At 47.4% G+C, this 23,922-nt stretch overlaps 1 protein-coding gene across 1 annotated transcript in view; it reads right to left on the reverse strand.

The window, feature by feature from the left end:
• Window positions 1–23,922, reverse strand: part of LOC126518611 (cGMP-dependent protein kinase, isozyme 1-like) — a 648,418-nt gene that overhangs the window by 29,835 nt on the left and 594,661 nt on the right. The window contains exons 12-13 of the mRNA XM_050168386.3: window positions 23,514–23,743; window positions 5,170–5,311 (exon numbers count right to left, since the gene is read on the reverse strand). Of these exons, the coding sequence (XP_050024343.2) occupies window positions 5,170–5,311; window positions 23,514–23,743 (372 nt within the window). The remainder of the gene's footprint in view (window positions 1–5,169; window positions 5,312–23,513; window positions 23,744–23,922) is intronic.

Below are 23,922 nucleotides of genomic sequence, written 5' to 3' on the forward strand. Positions count from 1 at the left end.
TTATGATAGAAAATCATCTGGGTTCAATTGCCACTTCTATGCGCCATTGAAACTCGTAATATGTTTAGAGAGTTGACATAACAACAATGCGCATTTATCCGCTGAAAGCCTACTGGCGTAACAACTACGATATACTCCTGGCGTACGTCAAGTTTCGCTGTGTAGCGGAAAGTCGTAAAGGGTCAAAAACATTTTTTGCAGAAAAGTCTGCAACGAAGCAGTATTGCAGGGACATGCATCTGTGTTACAATTTCGGTCGTTTGGGAGCTGATTAGTCTTTCTTGAAAAGGACAAACAGCAGACAAAACTGTACTCGAAAAAGATTCGGGAAAAAGAACACTTTCAAACGACATTGAGCAATAAAGTGACTGCGACGCATGATGTGTTTATGAAGAAAAATATTTCCGTTAGAACTTTTCATCCTCTGCGTCAAAGATGCTGTGGCCTCAACATAGGCGTAAAATTAGGCGCTGCGGAGGTTTTTTTCAAGGCTAACCGATAAAATTCCACAGTTTCTGTAGCAGACCATGAAAGCGTGTAATGGTACACAGCTGAATAAGTGTAATTAATGTGTTATAAGTGGAGTCACCTATAAATCTCTGTAATCAGAAATGAGAAAAAGATAACGCTGAATTCGCTAGATTTGTTGTCTTCGAAGATGTCAAAACTCTGCAATGCCGTTGGCTTAATGCTAAAATAACACTCGCTGTTGTAATCAATGACAGAGAATTAAGAAATGTTGAAGGAATAAATTAAAATATAATACAAGAACTGATACTTTTATAATTTACGTTAAGAAAAACTAGTTGTCAAACAAGACAGTCTTATTACATTGAGGAGTTCCAGTGACTACTAAGCTGAGGAGAATGTTCGAGGGAGATTTGGAAGCGGTACACGGGAACCTAACTCGAGTTCCCTAATTCGGGTTTATGTAGTAATAATTATGGAGCAGACAACGCTGCATTGGTAGTCATGTATTCTGAAATCACTAATTCTGAGCTTACAACAAAACGACTGAGCTTTCTCAGAAGTGCACGAAGAAACGAGTTCAAAAGTTTGTTCATGTGAAGCGAGCCGAAGCAGGCACCCCGAGACTAATGCGCTTTGAATGACTTAGTGTGCTCTCGGCAAGATTACTGACCGGAGCTCAACACCATTTGTAGGGCCCTGTTAACGTACCGAAGCTGCGAATCGGGCTATATGCGACGCCACGGTGGGGTGCTCCCAATTATTTTCTTCCCTTGCGGTTCTTTAAAGTGCACCCATATCACGGTGCGAGAGCATTTTTGAATTCAGCCTCCACATCAATGCAGCCGCTGCGGCAGGGACTCGAAATAATGACCTCGTGCACAGCTGCAGAACGCTTTATTCACTGAGCCATCGTGGCGCGTGCTGACAAAAACTAGAAAAGTAGTCGACCAATATTTCCTTTTACCTTGGTGGCAGAAAGTTTGAAGCACAGGCGCTATAAAGTAAGGCTATTCCAAACTTTTCTATTCCAATTCTGCAATCAGCACTCCGCGACTGGTCAAAAGCTTTTTTGGGACACCCCCACGTCGCCTTTTTGTGACGTGACGTCACTAAAACTGCGATAGCCCTCCTTCTGATATGGCGAGTACACACTGATTATGCATGATTGGACCGAGCAAAAGACAAATAATTCTTTCTGATTCGATGCCTTTTCGCCATTAGACTTCGGCTCTTGGTCAAAAGTTTTAGGGCTGCACCCACTTCACCTGCCTGTCACACGACGTCACAAAAGCGACGTGTACGCGTTAAAGATGCATTAATATGCTGAATAAAACTGATCTTTTTTTTTCTGAATAGATGCATGCTGCTCTAACTAAGACGCGTTAAAGATGCATTAATATGCTGAATAAAACTGATCTTTTTTTTCTGAATAGATGCATGCTGCTCTAACTAAGGGAAAGCCGACCAATCGTAGACGCCGACACCACCCTATTCAGACGATTATCTATTTTCAGTGCGCTTGATCTGCCCTATCCAGATCCTCGCCATTTGAGCGTGCTCTTCGCCTCTTCTCAGCCAATGATTTAAGACAAGCCGTTTAGCGTAGGCAATGTCATTCGCTTTTAAAGCAAACAAAAGTGACCTCATCCGACTGTTTGGCAGTTTTTGAAACGACGCCGCTGTCGGCCATAGATGTCTCCAAGGCTACCAGACAGGACAAAGTGCTGTGTAAGGTTGCTGAATTTACCCTTAGTGGATGGCCACTGCAAGTAGAAGCCGAGCTACGGCCATACCACACCAGACTAACGGAACTATCGCTAGAACAAGGATGCCTGACATGGGGTAGCAGGGTCGTTGTTCCGCCCAAACTGCAAGAATATGTGTTGGCGTTACTGCATGCTGAGCACCCTGGAACAGTCCGAATGAAGATCTCGCAGCCTAGTGTGGTGGCCTGGGCTTGACGCAGCCATCAAAACCGTCGTGAAAAGTTGCAAAATCTGCCAGGCCACGCAGAGTAGCGCTCCCCGCGCCCCTTTGGAACCCTGGCCATTTCCCGCTCGCTGCTGGCAAAGAGTACACGTTGATTTTTTTCGAGTGCGAATGAGCTTCATTCTTGCTGCGTGTTGGCTCTTATTCGAAGTGGATTGATGTCTTTCACATGAAATCGACAACGGCCATGAACACCATTGAACGGCTTCGTACCCTCTTTGCTGCATACGGGTTGCCGGAACAGCTAGTGTCAGATAATGGCCCGCAGCTTACGGCGCGAGAGTTCAATGATTTTCTCAAGGCATGGGGAGTGCGTCACACGGACAGCCCACCTTATCACCCGCAGTATAATGGAGCAGCTGAGAGGTGTGGGCAAACAGTAAAGAAAACTTTGCGTAAGCAACTACTCCATGATAGCGCTTCCGGCAGCCACCGGACACAACGAGAACGCCTAGACCATATTTTGCTTGCCTATCGGACAACTCCATGCGCAGTAACGGGCCGGTCACCAGGCGAACTGTTTCTAAAAAGGGCGCCGCGTACAAAGGTGTCGCTGCTAAAGCCATCATTTCAAGGAGACAAGCTAACGGGGCAACAAACGTCCGAGGCTCAAAACGACCGAGGTCGCTCTCTGTGGCCCTTCTTCACGGAAGGGGACCGCGTCTACGTTAAAACTGTCAGAGGGGAGAAAACAGCGTGGACGGACGGTCGAATAGTGAAGGTCATTAGCCCTGTGACGTACTTGGTGGACACGATGAGGAAAGTGCATTTCGTTCACGTTGATCATCGGCGTATGGCCAGTTATTCCCAGCACGCAGATACGTCTACCCCATGCCAGTCATCCCAGCCAGCCATTCCAGAGCACCTACCGTACGCGGGTCCCCAGACAGTGCCGGCGGGTATGCCCGGGAGCACGATGGGTGTGCCCGAGCGGGCCTAGCCTATGGAGGGGGACCGTCAGCCAATGGGTCAACGAGAGCATGTTCAATACACCCCGAGGATGAGGCAACCGGTCAGCCCACGACCCCCACGCCAGCACGGCCCCTATGCCAGGCACCTGTCCAGCCCACGTCACCCGAGCCCCCTGCCGTACCACGTAGAAGTTCACGACAGCGGCACCAATCTGTTCGTCACGAGTCGGAGGACTTTCGCAAAGGAACTTAACTTGTGGGGGAAGGAATGTGATAGCGCCGACAGGCGTCGTTCAGTGTTTGTTATCAGAAGCGCATAAGCAACCGCCAGCGCGCATAAGAAGCACGCGCTGTTCCGTATAAGGCATTCTCTGTTCTGGAGCCCGTTGGTCTACTTCCGGAGCCCGTCGGTCTACGCTGCGCGCCTGCGCGCGTCACCGTCCGCGCAGTACACAACAGAGAGCGCTTGACTGGTCTCTTGAGACAACCCTGTGGGTTCCCGCCCAATGATTGCGTCAGCGGTTACAGAAATTTGACTCCAGGAGATCGAAATAAAAACATATAGGAATAGTTTTACGTCATAGGGCCCCAATTCTGCAATCAGCCCTCCGCGATTGGTCAAAAACTTTTTTGGACCCCCCCCCCCCCCCCTTCGCCTGTCTGTCACGCGACGTGACGAAAACCACGACAGTTCGCCACCTGATATGACGTGTACACACTGATTATGCATGATTGCATCGAAAAAAAAAATAGTTCTTTCTCATTCGCCGCCTCTTCGCCATTAGCCCACGGCTATTGGTCAAAAGTTTTCAGGCTGCACCCACTTCACCTGCCTGTCACGCGACGTCACAAAATCACGAAATCTCACAGAGTCAAAGTGACATGTACGCGTTAAAGATGCATTATTATGGTGAACAAAACTGAATGTTTTTTTTTTCTGAATAGTCGCAGGCTGCCCCGTTCCGAAAGGAATAAAAGATGGCTGCCACCGATCGCTCAGGCAGTGGCTACTCGCACCTGCCGTAGAAGATCAGTTTATTTGCGTATAATAAAACTTTCCGCGGGGAAGTGTAACGTTTTCGAGCACTTTCGGCACGTTTCTGCGCTCGCTCTGCCAACTCTTCCTTGCTCAGAATCCGTTTGAGCGGCATTCTTAACCTCCCGTTTCACGCCGCCGCTATTTTCTAACAGCCACCGCGAGCTAACTAAGGGAAAGCGGACCAATTGTAGATGCCGGCACCACCCTCTTCATCCGGTTATCTATTTTCAGTGCGCTGGCTCGGCCCCGTCGAAACGCTCCCCACTTGAGCGTGCTCCTCGACTCCAGGCAGCCAATTACAAATGAAAAACCGCTTAATCTAGGCAATGTTGTTCGTTTTGAAAGCAAAGAAAAGTGACCTCCTATAAACTTAGAAAGCGTTTGATTGGGCTGTTCAGGCAACGCTGCGGGTCACCGCCAGATGCTTGCGTCGGTGGTTACGCAAATTTGACGTCAGAAGATAGGAATAAAAACACATTGGAATAGTTTTACGTTATATGGCCCCAGATGTCCATATAAGCCTAAAGTGTAAAGGGAAAGCGGCACAATGGACCAGAGACTATTGAAAGGGACACTGTGCCATTTCTCTACTCTCGCATTTTTCTTATTCGCCCTGCGCTTTGACATTGTAGTTCTGCGCAAGCTTGTCTATTTCAGCGCACATCCCAACATGGCACGCATACGGCAAAATTTAGCATAATAAACCGAGGCTGTTTCTACAAATCCTGGTAAGGGACACAACAGCAAGTGCTCTCTTACAAGTTTTGCGTATCCAGTAGAGTCCAAGACCATGTTCTCCGGCTTGAGGTCTCGGTAGACGATGTTTTTGTCGTGAAGATACTGCAAAGCTTCCAGAACGCAGCCCGTGTAAAATCTTGTCGTATTCTCGTCAAATGCTCCCCTGCGTCGAAGAAAAGTAGTCTTGGTTAAGGAGACACCAATCACAATTCAAGAGCCCAAAAGTGTTCATGTTGAAAGAAACTACTTAGTTTCTTTACTCTCACAACTCAAGTAGGAATGAACACAACGCTCTATAGTCACAGGCCTCCCTTATCAATCAATCAATCAATCAATCAATCAATCAATCAATCAATCAATCAATCAATCAATCAATCAATCTATCTATCTATCAATCAAAATTGATTTGCCCTTGCGATGAACCTTCCCTTGCGCAGCGAGCACCGTCAAGCGCGCGCAGAGCTTGCTACTATGGCAGCAGCCACAATGAATGTCCAGCAGTGAACTTGTTCCTAGGAACGTTAACTCGAAAGAATACATGTTAAGTATATCATATTATTTGATCGCATATCCCAGCTTTGCAATGACGCACGTTCGGACTGCGTAAATGTAACGCAGTGTTGACAAGCAACAAAACAACTAATATTACAAGAATATCGCATGATGGAGTGGAGCTGAAGGCTAGACGCTTCAACTTCGATATCCCACACTAGCTACATTCTGTGAAAAATAAATTGTGGCTGATGACTTAATTTCAAACGCCTAATTTTCTTTCATGCGAAGTTTCTGTGTGCTTTCGACTTACACGCGCGGCGGAAGCTCGTTATGAGACGCTGCTGACTGAGCATACTTCGTTTGAAGAAAAAAAAAAGATACCGAGAGAGAGAGAACAACCTATATACCTACAAAGGGTTTCACATAGCTATGAAACCTGACAAGCAAATCAGGTGGTACGTCGGACACGGATGTAACCAGTAGCGTATTGCTGGCGATGGTTATACACTATTAGATCCCGCCGTTGAGTGCGGGAGTTGGCCGACGCTGAGGAGGACTTTGTGAACTGAAGGCTTATTTACATTATTTGCAATAATAACACAAAGTAATGAAGAGTCATAAAGTCATCGACGGCCGGCAGCAAATCGCACGCTGCGGCCCGTGGCAAGAAGAACGAAAAAAACTCTTCTCCCTGTCTTTCGCTTTTAAGGCAATCAAGGCAGAAAGCTGGGCTAGTTGGTGTGTCATCATTAATGAAAAGACTAGCGCAAATAACAGGGACACAGACAGAGAAGACATTACAAGCGCTAAACATCAACTGAGGTTTTACTGCGAGAGAAGGTACATAATACATTTCGGTGGTGCATGCGCGCACAAGTTAAAACAGTAAACGCACAATCTAATCAAAATGTGGCAAACTATTCTGTAAGTACATTTTTTCTTTTTTGGACAAGGCAAGTGATGCCGTGCTGACACAGTTATCACCTTCCCTGTCAATGTGATATGACTCACAAATCTCGCGCCCCCACCTTGTGCCTCCCCTACCAAGCACACACGTGGAATCAAACGCAGGGACGCACCCGCACCGATTACAATGCTTGGCCATATGGCCGCCCCCCGCTAATGAATCTACCAGCGTTCGGTGCTCTCGTAGCCTTTCATTTAGGCAGCGGCAAGACTGCCCGACGTAGCATCTACCGCAAGAGAGAGGTATGCGGTATACGACCATAACAATACAGGGTACATACTTGCATTCGTGTTTTATGGCGCAGACGGGTTTTTTCTTTTCGTTTATGGCTTTGCACATGCGCACCAGCTTTTCAGGGGCAGTGAACACCACGTCCATGCCGCACTTCTCTCCAACTTTTCTCAGCCGGTGTGATAGCTGGAGCACGTACGGTATAGCTGTACGCTTCAGCTTCTTGCAGCTTTTTTCTGCTGACACGCCAGTGCGTCCACCTGCCCTGATTTCTTTCAGGAGGCATTCCGCCACAGCCGTCACGATATCTTTGGGATAACCGGCGTTCTGCAACCGGAGCACTTGCATCTGCAAACTAACCTCAATTTTATGGTGGCAAGACTTTTCGAGAGCACCACGCAGGCAATTTTTTGCAATGCCCCCTGTAACCAATTTTGAGTGAGCCAAATTATATGCTAAAATTTCCTTCTTTGTGCGTAGCTGGTACTACCAGCAGATGCACCCTGTGCCAAAGTATAGACACAGCTAGAGGAATTGGAGACACCCGTTCATCGGCACTTCATGCGTAAACCTTAGTTTGCAAGAACAATCACCGAAAATCTCTAAAACACTTTTTACAACCTGTGGTTTGTCGCTGTCCTTGTCAACATTCACAAAGACAATAAAATCATCGACATATCTAAACACTTTAAAACACGTTTTTCCTCATTTATGCACGCTGCCACGCGCCTGTCAAATTGGCCTAAAAATATTTCGCTAAGTATTGGAGCTATGCAGGGCCTATGCAAATACCATCTTTTTGCACGAACAACTTGTCTTTAAAACATATGTAGGTGGAGGAAAGGCAGCACTCAACTAATGCTAAGAAAGTCATTTACGGAAACCCCGCTACTATTTTGGAACTGGACAGGCCTCCGCTCTTTTACTGCGTCTAACAACTATGTTTGGGGAATAGAATAAAAGAGCTCCTCAATATCAACTGAAAAAGCAAAATGTCGATGATTTTATTGTCTTTGTGAATGTTGACAACCAGAGCGACAAACCACACGTTCTAAAAAGTGTTTTAGAGATTTTCGGTGATTGTTCTGGCAAACTAAGGTTCACGCATGTAGTGCCAATGAACGGGTGTCTCCAATTCCTCGAGCTGTGTCTGTACTTTGGCACCGGGCACATCTGCTGGTCGTACCAGCCACGCACAAAAAAGGAAATTTTAGCATATAATTCGGCTCACTGAAAATTGGTTAAGAGGGGCATTGCGAAAAATTGCCTGCGTGGTGCTCTCGAAAAGTCTTGCCACCATAAAATTGAGGTTAGTTTGCAGATGCAAGTGCTCCGGTTGCAGAACGCCGGTTATCCCAAAGATATCGTGACGGCTGTGGCGGAATGCCTCCTGAAAGAAATCAGGGCAGGTGAACGCACTGGCGTGGCAGCAGAAAAAAGCTGCAAGATGCTGAAGCGTACAGCTATACCGTATGTGCACCAGCTATCGCACCGGCTGAGAAAAGTTGGAAAGAAGTGCGGCGTGTACCTGATGTTCACTGCCCCCGAAAAGCTGGTGCGCATGTGCAAAGCCGTAAACGAAAAGAAAAAAAACCAGTCTGCGCCATAAAACATGAATGCAAGTATGTACCCTGCATTGTTGGAGTCGTATACCGGATACCTCTCTCTTTCGGTAGATGCTACGTGGGGCAGTCTGGCCGCTGCCTAAATGAACGTCTACGAGAGCACCGAACGCTGGTAGATTCTTTCGGGGGGTGGGGGGGGGGGGGGGGGCGGCCATTTGGCCAAGCATTGTAAGCGGTGCGTGTGCGTGCCTGCGTTTGATTCCACGTGTGTGCTTGGTAGGGGAGGCACAAGGTGGGGGCGCGAGATTTGTGAGGCATATCACATTGACAGGGAAGGTGAGAAGTGTGTCAGCACGGCATCACTTGCCTTGTCCAAAAAAAATGTACTTACAGAAAAGTTAGCCACATTTTCATTAGATTGTGCTTGTACTGTTTTAACCTGTGTGCGCATACACCACCGAAATGTATATATGTACCTTCTCTGGCGGTAAAACCTCAGTTGATGTTTAGCGCTCGTCCTGTCATCTTCTCTGTCTGTGTCCCGGTTATTTGCGCTAGTCTTTTCACTAATGATGACGCACCAACCACCCCAGCTTTCTGCCTTGATCGCTTTGATTTCTCGTACATCGGGCCCTGTGCTTGCTTTTTTTTATGTGTCGAGATCCCTCAGTTACATATATCAACCTAATAGCAGTATCTACCTATCGGGCAAGAGTGCTATCCTTCGCCCTGAACAATGGACTGATACCGCCTGATGTGCAAGCCCTGTTCCATCCCTGCCAAGCGTCCGTGCGGCATACTAGAAGAATCACCAAGATCTTCCGTGCCGAACTCTGGAGACACATCCGGTATTTCCGCTCGTGCCTACGTGTGCATGCCGCGACCAGGACAAGCTGCCAGGTAACCAGTGACGCCTTGATGAGGACTTGGGCAAGGGAGGCCGCTAATGTTACCGAGTTTCTGTGGTCTTTTGGCCTACCATCTTTGTGTGCTTGGAAAAAAGCAAAAGAGGATTCCCAAGGTGTTCATAAGAAGAAAAAAGTGTTGTGTTTAGCGGAATGTGGTCTCCAGAATAAAGTTCAAAGGTTGTGAGCTGCGGGCCTAAATTTCGTAATGAGGTTAACGAGACACCGCTCAGACTCCTTACCATGGTTAGGAAAGTTGGGCAATGTGCAGAGGCGGAAGAGAAAGCTACATGTATTTACGAAGGTGTCGACTGCCTGTCCAGTAGAAAACCGCGTTCACTTGGGGCAACGCTAGCGGTGAGCAAAACAATTCATTACCTCAGGAAGAATAATGTCTCTTTGCTGACTGCTGATAAGGAGGGTGGTTTCGTCGTGTTGCCCGAAACGATGTATCATGAAAAGGCTAAGCAGACTATTGAAAATTATTTTGCTCCCCTGGAAAGCTCTGGCAGGAAAGGGAAAGCAGGGGCATTAAAACTGTGTGAACAGATCAGTTTGACAGGACTGCACAAGTCTGTACAAGCTGCGAATATGCCGGGGCTGAAGGTATTTTTTTCTGCAAAAACTCACAAAGAACGCATGCCTCTCAGAGCAATTGTATCCGAGAAAGAAACCTGGCAAGGTCTGGTATCTAAATACCTACAAAAGCATCTTAGCCAAATAGACGTAGAATATGATTTTCGCGCGAGCAACTCAAAGGATGTGATTGAATTTTTGGGCGCGCAAGATGGTGCTTCACGTGCCAATTTTCCTTTTTCAGTTGATATTGAGGAGCTCTTTTATTCCATTCCCCAAACAGAGTTGTTAGACGCAGTAAAAGAGCGGATTGAAAGCTGGGGGGCTGTCCAGTTCCAAAATAGTAGCGGGGTTTCGGAAAATGACTTTGTAGCATTAGTTCAGTGCTACCTCTCGTCCACCTATATTTGTTTTAACGACAAGTTGTTCATGCAAAAAGATAGTATTTGCATAGGCTCCTGCATAGCTCCAATTCCTAGCGAAATATTTTTAGGCCAATTTGACAGGCGCGTGGGAGTGTGCATAAAAGAGGAAAAACGTGTTGTGAGGTGTTTTAGATATGTCGATGATTTTATTGTCTGTGAATGTTGACAACGAGAGCGACAAACCACAGGTTGAAAAAAGTGTTTTAGAGATATTCGGTGATTGTTCTGGCAAACTAAGGTTCACGCATGAAGTGCCGATGAACAGGTGTCTCCAATTCCTCGAGCTGTGTCTGTACTTTGGCAAAGGGCACATCTGCTGGTCGTACCAGCCACGCACAAAAAAGGAAATTTTAGCATATAATTCGGCTCACTCAAAATTGGTGAAGAGGGGCATTGCAAAAAATTGCCTGCGTGGTGCTTTCGAAAAGTCTTGCCACCATAAAATTGAGGTTAGTTTGCAGATGCAAGTGCTCCGGTTGCATAACGCCGGCTTTCTGAAAGATATCGTGACGGCTGTGGCGGAATGCCTCCTGAAAAAAATCAGGGCAGGTGGACGCACTGGCGTGGCAGCACGAAAAAGCTGCAAGAAGCTGAAGCGTACAGCTATACCGTACGTGCACCAGCTATCGCACCGGCTGAGAAAAGTTGGAGAGAAGTGCGGCGTGGACGTGATGCTCACTGCCCCCGAAAAGCTGGTGCGCATGTGCAAAGCCGTAAACAAAAAGAACAAACCGGTCTGCACCATAAAACATGAATGCAAGTATGTACCCTGCATTGTTGGGGTCGTATACCGCATACCTCTCTCTTGCGGTAGATGCTACGTGGGGCAGTCTGGCCGCTGCCTAAATGAACGGCTACGAGAGCACCGAACGCTGGTAGATTCATTAGCGGGGGGAGGCCATGTGGCCAAGCATTGAAAGCGGTGCAAGTGCGTGCCCGCGTTTGATTCCACGTGTGTGCTTGGTAGGGGAGGCGCAAGGTGGGGGCGCGAGATTTGTGAGGCATATCGCATTGACAGGGAAGGTGATAACTGTGTCAGCACGGCATCACTTGCCTTGTCCAAAAAAGACAAAAAATGTACTTACAGAATAGTTTGCAACATATTGATTAGATTGTGCGTTTACTGTTTTAACTTGTGTGCGCATGCACCACCGAAATGTATTATGTACCTTCTCTCGCAGTAAAACCTCAGTTGATGTTTAGCGCTTGTCCTGTCTTCTCTGTCTGTGTCCCTGTTAGTTGCGCGAGCCTTTTGTTTAATTATTTCGCTTTTAACCCTGTCGGTCTCTCGGGGTCACGTCATTTTCGGCCAATCGTCGAGCCAGCTCAGGTGTCGTCATTTTCCTCCATTGGTAGGTGCCTCCTCGCCTGGAAGCACTCAGCTAGTGGAGACGGGTTGTTCTCGAACGACCTTCCAGAGCCGCAAAACAGCTTTTCTCGGGGCCAGGATCCACTACCTGGAACCGTGCCAGCCTCCCGTTGCACTTTTTGGAATAGTCAAGCAGGGGGGGAACACAATAGTTCGCCGTGTGGCGCATAAGGTGGGGTGTGGCGCATGAGGTGGCGCACAAGTCCTTGCGCGAAGGCCCAGCAGGCAGCCTGCGAGTCCGTCACTATGGTGAGTCATGTGCGGGAAGGGTCGAGGCATGGACAATGGCCAGGGAGATAGCTCCTTCCTCTACTGAGAAGCTGTACGTTGTGAGAACTATGGCAGACACCCTGAGCGCGTCCGCGTTTTCTGTTACAGCTAAACACATGGCCCGCCTCCCTGGGTAGCGGGCTGCGTCAGTGTACAAAACCGGTGTCATTGTGGTGCCATCTACAAAAATGGAAATAGCGCCTTGTCCGCCGTACATGTTCTTCCTTTATTCCGCGTCGTCGTAGCGCTCATTTCTTCAAGTATGCGTGCCAGGGCCTGAGTTTGGGTGCGCTTTCGGCTGGCGTGTCGGTCGGGATGCATATTGCGGGGAATCGGAGCTACTTGTATGCTAGCGCGTATTGCAGAAGTGAGGCGATATTGTGGGACGTGTGTGGCTGTCTCAGATACAGGGTAACCAAGGCGAGAGAGTATAGCGCAGCCCTGACGGCCGCGTCTCCGACGTTGGATGAGCCGTTGTAATGAGCCGCGACAAGCTCGCCTACGATGCTGTGGATACCAAGCTGATGAAGCAGTTGTGTGGAAGCATGTGGAGGCAGCCCAAGAGCCGCTTTCACTTGCTTCCGCAGAAAAGCGTCCATGCTATGTCTGAATGAGGGTGAGATTATAATATGGGAGCTGATAGGTGAGTCGGCTGATTATCAGAGCTTGTACTATGTGGAGGACGTCTTTCTCGCGAAGGCCTCTTCCACGATTAGTAATGCGGTTTATCATATCTGCGACTTGTGCTATCTCCTGACCCAAAAGGTGCATGGTGTGCGAGGCTTTGCCATCAGACTTAATGTGGAAGCCCAAGATACGGAGTCTGGCTACCTGAGGTATGGGGTTGCCGTGTAAAAATAGGGAGATAATATCGGATTACTCGGCTTTCTGGCGCCGCCTGTGCACGAGGAGCAATTCGTACTTTTGGCCTGCACAGGCAAGAAGTCCCGTGGCTGCATAGTTATGCACGACATGCACAGCTTCCTGGAGAGCATCCTGTATGGCCCCGTCGGGTCTCTGGGTTGCCGAGATCGTAACGTTGTCTGCGTAGAGAGCGTGCCGGATGGTAGGTATCTGGTCTAGTAAGGGGGGCAGCTTAGCCATAGCCACGTTGAAGAGGGTGGGCGATAGGATCCAGCTCTGTGGTGTTCCTCTACCCGTGAGTGGGATCACGTCCGACCGGAGCTTTCCTATGCCAATAGTGCCTGTGCGGTCTGCCAGGAAAGCTCTGACGTAGTTATAGGTACATGTGCCGCATTGGCAAGAAGCCAGAATGTCGAGAATTAAGTCGTGGGGACGTTGTCGAAGGCCCCCTTGAGGTCCAGGTCCACAATAGCTCTGGCTTGTGCCGCAGTGGGGCCATTCACAACGTCTTCCTTAAGCTGCAGCAAAACGTCTTGCGTAGGGAGGTTAGGGCGGTAGCCGAAGAGTGTATACGGAAAGAATTGGCTGTCTTCGAGAAAAGGTTGTAGCCTAGAAAGAAGAACACGCTCGAAGAGTTTACCTACACAAGAAGTTAAGATATAGGTGGGAGATTCTGGAGGGACAGTGGATTGCATTACTTAGGAATTAGTAGGATGTCCGCATGGTGTCATTCCTGTGGAAGCGTGCCGTTCCTCCAGTGGTCATTGTAAAATGCAGTTATGTACTGAATGGCCCGATCATCTAGGTTGCGTAGGAGTGTATTGAATCCCATCAGCCCCGGGTGCATTATTGCGCCTAATGCCCTGCAAGGCCGCCCTAACCTCGGCTTCTGTAATATCGGCGTGAAGGTGTGTGGCATCTATGTGTGGGTAGTCTTTGTAGGTGGGGCGGGTGCATGTAGCAATGTAGCGTTGCTGTAGAGTGTGAAGTAGAGTAGTGTCGTCGAGACCTGATTTGTAGAGGATGGTGCGGACTCTGTTGCTAGTGTGTATTTTCATTTGTGTAGGGTTTAATAATGCGCGGAGCAGCGATCAGATCCGAGGTGTGCTTAGCGTGCCGCTGAGGCGATCGCAAAGGCTATGCGAATTTTCGTTACTGAGGGTGTTCACGTAGTCATCTGCCTCCATAGTTAGGGGGGCGATACGCAGACGAAGTTTCCGATTATGTTTTTGCCGTCATCACCACCGGGTCAGGCCTCTTCGGGCATCCCAGAGATGGAGCAAATGGAGACACAAATCGGGCGTCTCTGCTGGCACAGTGGTGTGTCGATTTGCAGTTTTCAGATCAGTTTGAAGCTTTTTCATCCACTCCTGAATGGAGGGGGTGTCCTGAGGAGTTAGGGAGGACTGGTTACGCCTAAATTTATCCCAATTTGTTACCTTAACAGTACATTCAGGAGTGCGTGATGGTTGTACCTGCAGTTCAGTAGCTAGAATGTAATGGTCGCTGCCGAGGTTCTCCACGAGATTGATCCAAGAGTGTTTACCTACCCCTCTGACCACCGTGAGGTCAGGGCACGGGTCTCTGCTTACGCTGTTGCCTAGTCCTGTTGGTTGATCTGGTTCTGTCAGCAGAGTCATGCGATGGAGCGCAAGAACCTGAGCAAGCCGGCATCCTTTCGGGGTTTCTGTTTGGTAACCCCAGGCCAGTTGCGGGGCAGTGAAGTCGCCTACAATGACCATCTAAAGAATTTTGACATGAGGTCATGCTGCCGCTCCTATTCTGCAGCTGCTTTTATCGAATACCACTAAGCCTGTTATGTGATGCATTTCGAATAGTCGCTCGTGGGATGGTAATAATCACTGAAATAAATAGGTAAATAATTAGCTAATTAATAAATAATTATGTAGATCCAACCAACATCCTGAAAATCTATTGAAGCGAAGTGTTCGTGAAGCGACCATTAAAACGCTACCAATTTGCCGACTTCATTGCTGCGTGTTATGCCTAAGTGAAACTGGCACGCGCGCATGTGATCTCGCGCACTACTGCTACGCTATGTGAAAAGCGCGGTGATCATCCCAAAGTGCTAGTTGTGAATTGGCACGCGTGATTTTGTCGTGATGGCATGCCTGCCAATCCTCCCTAATATGTCGTAGAGTTTACGAATTCGGGCTCCTTTTACTACTTTACAAAGGTTGCATCACGTTTCATAAAAAAATTAATTCTGCTCGCGAAACATATTCCCTCGTCGGCCTCCAAATTTTCCGTTGGAAGTTCTTTTTTTAATGATGAAAGGGCGCCAGAGGGCTGCCTGCTTCGAACAAGTTCCTGAAGCATGTGAAATCGGCAACACGAAATTTGCTGGTAAAGTCACTGTGATCTAAACACAATGTGTTGCTTGTCACTGTCTGTCATTCTAATTTTGCAGCTTCTTTCCGCTGCGTCTAAAAGCGAAAGGTTGTTAATGAAGTCCGCATGCGTTCCTTAAAAGGCGTGTATTGAGAGGAAGCCGAAAGAAAAGAAAACTTCTAGCAAGAAACCTCTAAAACCGCTTCTTCTTCGGTGTCCAGAGATATTACGAATTTTAAACTTCGCAGGTTGGCAGATATGCTGATGGTTAGAGCATCAAGCTACTGGGATACCGAGATTCGATCCAACGATCAAGCCCGTACTTGAGTCCAGGATTAGCTTTACTGATTCATCGGGTTTCAACGCTCTGTTCCTTTACGACTATAGAAAGTACAAAGACGGGTGATACATGAAAAAGATAGATACACCCACCAGCTTTAAAAGTCTGCTTCGTAGTTCGATCGCACGCACGCTAAATGGCGGGACTATAACGGTATTCTACAATATACCGGCAATGCAGGTGAAGATTGTGCGTTGGAATATGCGACGTGTTCCTTGATTACGAGCGTTCAGCGTGCAGTACGCAAATATGGAAATGCTGTATCTGGTCACCAAAGCATTTCGCGTTGGTTTCGCCAATTTCGTGATACTGGTCGCCTGTGTAAACGGAACAGCACGGGGCGAACGCGTGTCGCAGAGGAAATCACGGAGCACGCGAGACAGAGCTTTGTGCGTACGAAATCAACCGTTCGTGCAAGCCGTGAACTGGGCATTCCGGAAAAAACAGTGTGCAATGTTTTTTCGGAGGCGTTCTTATTTCAAACCCTACCGTTTGCAACACATGACTCCAGATGATTATGTCCGCCGATTGGACCTTTGTACCCGAATGCAGGAAGCTATGGAAGATGATAATGAGTTTGCAGGGAAAGGTATTCAGCGACGAGGCGATTTTCCATCTGTCGGGAGAGTTGAATCGCCACAATGTGAGAGTGTGAGTTATTGAACTGCCGCATGTCTGTGTGGAGTTGGAAAGTGGTTCGCCAAAGGTGAATGTCATCTGTTTAATATCCAAGAAAGCGGTGTATGATTCCTTTTCTTCATCGGGCAGACGGTGACAGTTTCCGCGTACTTAGACAAGTTGCATTTGTGTTTATTACCACAAGTTGCTGCCGACTTCTCGACTTTCGTCTCTCAACAGGACGCGGCTTCACCTTACTAACCCACAAGTGTACGCGCTATTCTCAACAGGGAACTGCCACGTCGCTGGGTAGATTCCGCTGTTCTGGGAAACATGTCTGGGCTCTGTTGCCATGATCCCTCCCCCCCCCCCCCCCATCACCAGATGTCACACCATGGGATTTCTTCCTATGGGTTAATGTTAAGGACAAAGTTTATGTACCCTCAAGGTCAACAACGCTGCAATAACTGTAGGAACGCATTACTCCTGCTGCAAATGACATTGAAGGAACTAGATTACCGTTGGGATGTGTACCGGGTGACCAATTGGGGCATACACATTGAACATTTGCTGAATGCACCAGAAACTGGGTGAGTGTATGTACCTTTTTCATGTATCACCCGTCTTTGTACGTCATTTACATGTAAATTAACAGTGCCTTGAAACCCGATGGATCATTGAGGCCTAACGCTGTATATTTGTTTTAAGTATTCGGCAAGACATCACCGTCCATCAGCCATGGCCAGGCAAGTCCGGTAGGGATCACCAAATAAAGCCTTGTCTCAAACGCTCTCAATCAGGTTTGCGTCATCTACGCCAAGTGCCCCACACGTGTCGCTCGACCATCTCGAGTTTTGCTTGGCAAAATAATGGCTCTTTACTGCGTTCCTAAGAGAAGTGATTTCCCGACATATTTTGCCGAAAAAGAATTGTCACGTGACATGCTTTCAAAGATTGCTGAAGCCGGAAAAACATGGTTCTGCAAGAAAATAATATAGAAGATATTTTACGCGCGTACCGCGTCACAAATCGCCTACTCGACCTACAAATATTCACCTTCAATATGTAAAGGTGCTTTTCGGTAACTTTGGTCCCAAAGAGTTCATTAAGAGTCCCAAATTCTGGCGAAACTGAACATAATGGAGCATTTTTTCTTGGCCCCACTACTCTTGATTTGTTTATTATTATTATTATTCTACTATATGGTTTCAAATTACATTAAATTTATTTAAGCGTCAATGCATTGTAAGAATTTTCTGAAATACCACGCCAAACATAGAAAAGCGTTAGTTTTCCTCCATTTTCGTCCATGATTTTCGCAGTGAGGTATTCCTCTAGAAATATGACACCAAGTTCATTAGATAAGCCGGCCTATTGGTGTTCGATTTTAGTCCTTATATAACCTTGCTTTTTTTATTTTGCGCGATATAATATAGTTTTTTTTTATATATTTGCTGTTGCGCTGCGCTCGGCATAATCAGCGCCCAGCGCAGTGGCTATATTTGTTTCGAGAGATGGAGCGCACAGTTACGTAGTTCAACGTGACCTACCTAAGCACATGAAGCCTCTGCACATGCCCGATCCCGTTACCTCCTACGTAATTTATACCTTGTTGTCTTTTGCTTGTGCCTCCCAGAGTGCGCAAGGAGCCGAGAATTCGGGTGGGACCTCCCAGAGTTCACTTATTTCATCACGTCTGTCACGTCAATTTTTATTTCTTTACATGGCAATTTACGCGCCTTTGTGTGAAGTTTTAAAGCTCACATGTAGGAGCGCACGACCGAGCAACTTCTTTACAAATACAGTGTTTATTTCCTATAAACAAGTAGAAAGCGGCCAAGCAGTGCCGTGAATTGTTAAGCGTGCATCTGCGATAAAAACGTGATGAAACAGCGTGTATCGGCAGTTAGGTGAACGCCTGCGGGTGCGGTAATATCGCTATATTGTCGTATTCAAGACAGCTTGCGGTATCATGGCCGTCATTGTCATTATCATTGTCATTGTTTGCCTATTTTTTAATAGAGCCTCACCCATATTTTTTCTAAAGAACTGTGTCCTATGCTGAACGAATAAGACACTACAGTGCCGCAAAATTTTCTCCCTTTATTTAACCATCTCTAACGACCGCTTTATTACAGACTTCAAAATTCGAATTCCATGTGTTAATCAGAGAGAGAGGGAGATAAAGGCGCTCACTATTTTAAAAAAAATGTGCATACAATAAAGGCAACCCCAGTGGTTATTCGGGCGAGGTGCCTAGATGAGGATAATCTTTCACTCCCTAATAGGTAGGGCAACAAGCTGTCGTATATATATCACTTTGCGGTGGACAGAGGTCCCTCTTGTAAGCAACCGGTCGTTCAGTGCAACGACTGAGCTCCGTAGCCCTGCAAGGCAGATTCTTCGCAGTGAGGATAGGCATGTCTAAGCGGATGGCTCACCCGTGCCTCAAGCTGTGCAGGCTGGGTGCAGCGACTTGCCAAGGTATTGGGCTCTGGCGTGACCGCCCTGGCGGACGGTCCGGCGTGGAAGCCCACGATGGAGAGGGGCCTTCAAGCAGAAGCGCTTGTAGAGCAAGCTTTCCATGCTGTCAGAGCTGCAGGTGAGCATCTACAGCGTCTACATCTTCTGGCGATCTGGCTGCAACGGAATCGGGGCATGCAGAAAGGTGGGTGCGTAAATGTGCTCTCTGTGCGAACGCGTCCGTTCGCTCATTCCCTCCTGCGCCCATATAAATCTGTGTCCAATGAATGTGCAGCTCAGTTCCCTTATGCCGCAGAAATGTCGCTTCTTCGTGGATGGCGGTCAATCTCGCTGAGTTTGCCTACGGGTTCATGAGAATCCGCGTATATGTGTACAGGGCTGCGATGCTCGAGGTGACCATTTCAGGCTCCTTGGACAACTTCTGGAATCGTTCGTAGGTCTGCACCGGTTGTACTTAGTGGTGTGCCACGACTATTTGTTGTCGTGGTACTACCGTCGATGGTACTTCTTGCAGTTCTGGCGCGATTGTGTGAAACAGTAGCATCCGTGTAAATGCAGGGAGCTGTATTATCGTTAAGGACGGCTCTGCGATGATGGTAATGCCTCCGATTTTCTTCATTTTCTCCCATGTTGGCTGTACGAGGGTCAACAATGGCCGCCAGCACGGCACCAAAGGTGTTGCGACAAGAGTAGCTTGTGCATCCCGAAAAGTTTATTTCAAGCCAGCTTTCCAGAAGCGACGTTTTTATTTGGACACTCTGTATTAAGCCTTCCCCGAGTGCGATGCTAGCCCCGCCACTCTAGCGCAAAGCCCACGCCTGTGATTGTGCTCCAAGATTTGCGTAGCTAACCCAACTCGCACTGCAGTTTTCGCATTCACCGTAAAGTACATGTAATACTCAATATCGTGCTTCACACAGCACTGGGCCTAAGTATACATCTATCGGCAGCGCGTCCCAGGCGTCGTTTGATTCTAAGAGGAGAAGAAGACCACCCGTCGGTAATACTGCGCAGTTTAATTGTTCTGTAGGAACGGCTCAATGCGGCTTGCTATAAAAGAAACTATGCATATCCCAAGTACTGTGGAAATGTAATGTAAGCATTTCATTACGTTACATGTAATGTAATGTAATGTAATGTATGTGGAAATGCAAATGTAAGCGAACCCTTTTGTGCTGTTTGCGTTCATTGACGATATTTGGCGGTGATGTTCACTGCATACGGCAGTGGTGAGGTGATGTTAAACGTTACTTTGTGTATGCATCACTTGCGTTTGTCTACGTAGTGACAACCAGAAAAAAAAGCTGCGAGTTTACTCCAGCCGTTGTTGCGCATTGTTCATAGCTTGTGAGCAGGTTAGCACTGCCATGGCTTTACACGGCCCATCGCATCGTGACTGAAGTCTTGATTAGCTTCCGTATTATCGTCATGAGGCTGCGGTGCTTTGACGAGGCTTTGCGTCTGCATGCCCTGTATCAGCTGTCCGCACGGAGAAACTTCCAGGCTGTTTATTTTTGAGAAATAGCAGAAACGTGCGCTGCCATATACCTAGAAATATCTTTTTTTCCACTTTGTCCGCAACTTTAGCCATGCATAGTAGTAGCGGTTGCTTTGCTATGAGAGCAAGCGAGCCATGCTTTCTGACGGCACCTTTCCCTTCCCTTGCGATCCTCCCATGTATACAGGCTGCCACGAGCGCAGAGTGGCAACGTTCTTATTCACCCGCTTCGTCGACGCGTTTCCTTCACCCATTCTCTTTCTCCTCACTCTCTTCTATTTCTACCATTGTACCTTCATATCTACCCTTGGGCTTGTTGCGCGCGGTCACAAAAGCGCTGCAGCTTCAGCAATGCTTTTTCGGGCGCGCCATTGCCGCCGTCCAGAGGGCATCCTGTCGACGGCCATAGAGTTCCCGGGGGCATTGTGGCGACGCCGAGGGAGCACTCGTGGTCTTATCGACCCATCTCCCGAGCGTCGCGGCCTGCCAGACAGCAGTGGGGAAGTCCAACGGAGTGGGAAAGAAAGCTTCGCTTTAAAGGAGAGGCACTGGTCTTTATTTCTTCTTATTTAGAAAATACTGCAGGCCTTGTAGTGGCCCTTGAAGGAGGGGCAGAAGTACAGAAAAAAACAACAACAAGAAAACGCAAGTGTACGTGAGTAGCAAACGGAAATAACAACAATTAATTACATTGGAATGATTGCAGGAAAATAAAAAATAACAATTTCAGAAACACTGCAACAAAACAAGATAAAAAGAAGCAAACAACACTTCAACTGTCGCGTGTTCAGCTGTCTACGCATTCAATGCTTCCTGTATTAATAAGAAGCGATATGGGCAAGTTATTCCATTCGGTTATTGTGCGAGGAAAGAAGGAATATTTAAAGGTGTTGGTCCTGGCAAAATACGGAGCTAATGACTTGGCATGCCGGTGCCTTGTTAATCGCCCTGTTAGTGGTTGCATGTACTGCTGCGGAATAAGAGATAGCCGATTATTCTGAAGCAGAAAGAGGAACTTAATCCTTCGATTTTTCCTTCGCACTTTAGTGTTTGTATATTATTCATTTTCATTAAGGTTGAGGGAGGGTCAGTTGGACGGTATTTAGAAAATATAAAGCGCACAGCTTTTCGCTGAATTTTTTTCTAATGCATCGATGTTGCGTTCCGTGTACGGGTCCCAAACAATTGCCGCATATTCCAGTGTAGGCCTTATAATAGAGTGGTAAGCCAACAGCTTGGTTTCCGGAGGTGCCATATTCAATTTATGCCTGAGCACACCAAGTTTCCTTAAAGCTGAAGCACATGTAGCAGAGATATGTTTAGTCCAGGAAAGATCATGCGTTATGATAACCCCCAGGTACCTATATTCCTCGACTTCGGATAAGGGTTGAGATGCAAGATCATAAGTGAACGGTAAAGGGTGCTTTTTTTTTTAGTAATTCTCATAGAAACTGTTTTATTAATGTTGAGCTCCATGTTCCACTGCTGGCACCAGGAATGAATGCTCTGAAGGGTAGAATTTAAGAGGACTTGATCTTCGTGGCATTTAATTTCATTAAATAAAACACAATCATCTGCAAACAATCCTAATTGAAAGGGTGAGCAATTACTTCTACAATATCATTATTATATATTAAAAATAACAAGGGGCCAAGCACCCTTCCTTGACGAACACCGGAAGTAACTGGCACTTCATCTGAAGGGCAGTCGCTTATGCTGACGAATTGTGTGCGCTTAGTTAGATATGCAGAGATCCAGCTAATTAAGTAAGGCGGCAGTTCTATGATTTCGAGTCTTCTCATTCGTGAGCCCTGTACTTCGCTTTTGGTTACAGCTGCGCATGCAAGAGGTAGTAGGCGCCGCTCCTCTACTCGGGATGAATACCCCACGAGTACCAGTCTTCTCGCCCGTGTGTTCGGTTTGTCGTTCCTGAGTGGGGGATGAAAAAAGGCGGGAAGTGAACTCCGAGTGTTCTCTCGCAACCTACGAGCTCCCTATACGGGAGGCAATAAGACAGCGCTATTCCAACAGCTCACAAAGGTGGGCTACACAGTCGAGCCTCATGTGCTGGGGAACATCGGGTTACGCTGCGAAAGTGCGCGCGCCGACTGCCTGAAGCAACATCGCCACTGTGCTTTGCAGTGAAGCGCTAGCACGGAACTATGCCGAGTGTTGGCATAGGGGCCAAATCCAAAAATCCATTTCGCCATTAAAACAAACAATGCAAATTAGTTGGTGGCGGAAGTAAAACGCAAATAATTATTCCCGTCTAATGCACTTTGTTTCATATTTCTTACGACAAATATCTCTTTGCCAAAATCGTAAATAAAAGCGGGACGAAAGGCAAATTTTTTGTATAGTCGGCATAAAATTCACGAAAATACCTCAGTTACCGGGGTTTAAATATTTTAATACAATACAAATCACTGGAACAATCGAATTATTTGTCGAATTGCGGGACAGACCCGCCGTGGCCAACGCGAGCTCTGTCAGATGCGCGTGCGGTACAAGGAAGAGCCTATGCGCACCTGACAGGTTCCACTGAGCCAAACACACGGGAATGAAACACGCGAGTGATAGTCACTCTTACCACTGTCTTTAGCACGCGTCACGTTTCATATGGAGAGAGCGAGAGGGAGATTTGATTCACAGGAAAGACAGAGACGTCTACCTTAGCTAGTGCGCTCTAGCCTTCTATGCTCTGCACTAGAGAAAAGGGAAGAAGTTGGTTATACAAGCAGTGCCTCCAATCCCCCCCCCCCCCCTCGTTTGCGCTGCCTTTGGGATCGGTCCGAGTCGTAATGAAACCGGTCGCGACGTTCCTTCTCCAGACTACAAAAAAGCAGTCGTCATGCCAACGTCGCCATACTAGCATTATTGTCTCGCTGCTGTCGTGATGCACACACTCTTAATCGCGCACGCAATTGGTTCACGTGCACAATAATTCCAACAGTGTGTTGTGGTGTGCATAATTTTTCTTTCTTTTTTCTTTTCGTACCTATAGTAGCTTACGCACATGTAAATACAAACACCTAAATTATTAGCGCACAGCAAGTGCTACAAGTCAACGTCTCTGAACATAAAGCCTTTGGCTTCTATCTCTAATCGCATGTATGTATGTATGTATGTATGTATGTATGTATGTATGTATGTATGTATGTATGTATGTATGTATGTATGTATGTATGTATGTATGTATGTATGTATGTATGTATGTATGTATGTGTGTGTGTGTGTGTGTGTGTGTGTGTGTGTCTGTGTGTGTGTGTGTGTGTGTGTGTGTGTGTATGTATGTATGTATGTATGTATGTATGCGTGTAATCTTTAGCGTTACAAGCGAAGGTGCGCGTGAAGTACAGCACATGTGTTCAGTACTTGGAGCGCTCAACCTGTGGCCGTGTCTCACCTGTCCCTGAGCAGCGACCAGACCTCCCCGCCGAGGCATGCCTCCATGAGCATGTAGACGTACTTCTCGTCTCGGAACGTCTTGTACATGCGACAGATGAACGGATGGCGGCAACTCATCATGAGCGCCTTCTCGCTCAGCACGTGCTCCTGCTGTTGCGTTTCCACGATGTGCTTCTTGGTCAGGCACTTGAGCGCGAACGTCCGGCTGCGGTCCTGTACATACTGCACCTGCAATCAACGCGTAACACGTGGTGTCACATGACGGGCAAGGACTGCTCTGACAACCGCGAGCATCACGCAACCATTACACAAATATACCTTAACGAGGTGCGAACTTTGGCGAGTTCGTAATCCAAAATAACACTGCGGCCTGTCTGGCTTCACTAATACTTGGCCATATGACAGGA

This window comes from Dermacentor andersoni, chromosome 1 (genome assembly GCF_023375885.2).
Source record: "Dermacentor andersoni chromosome 1, qqDerAnde1_hic_scaffold, whole genome shotgun sequence".
Taxonomy (NCBI): domain Eukaryota; kingdom Metazoa; phylum Arthropoda; class Arachnida; order Ixodida; family Ixodidae; genus Dermacentor; species Dermacentor andersoni.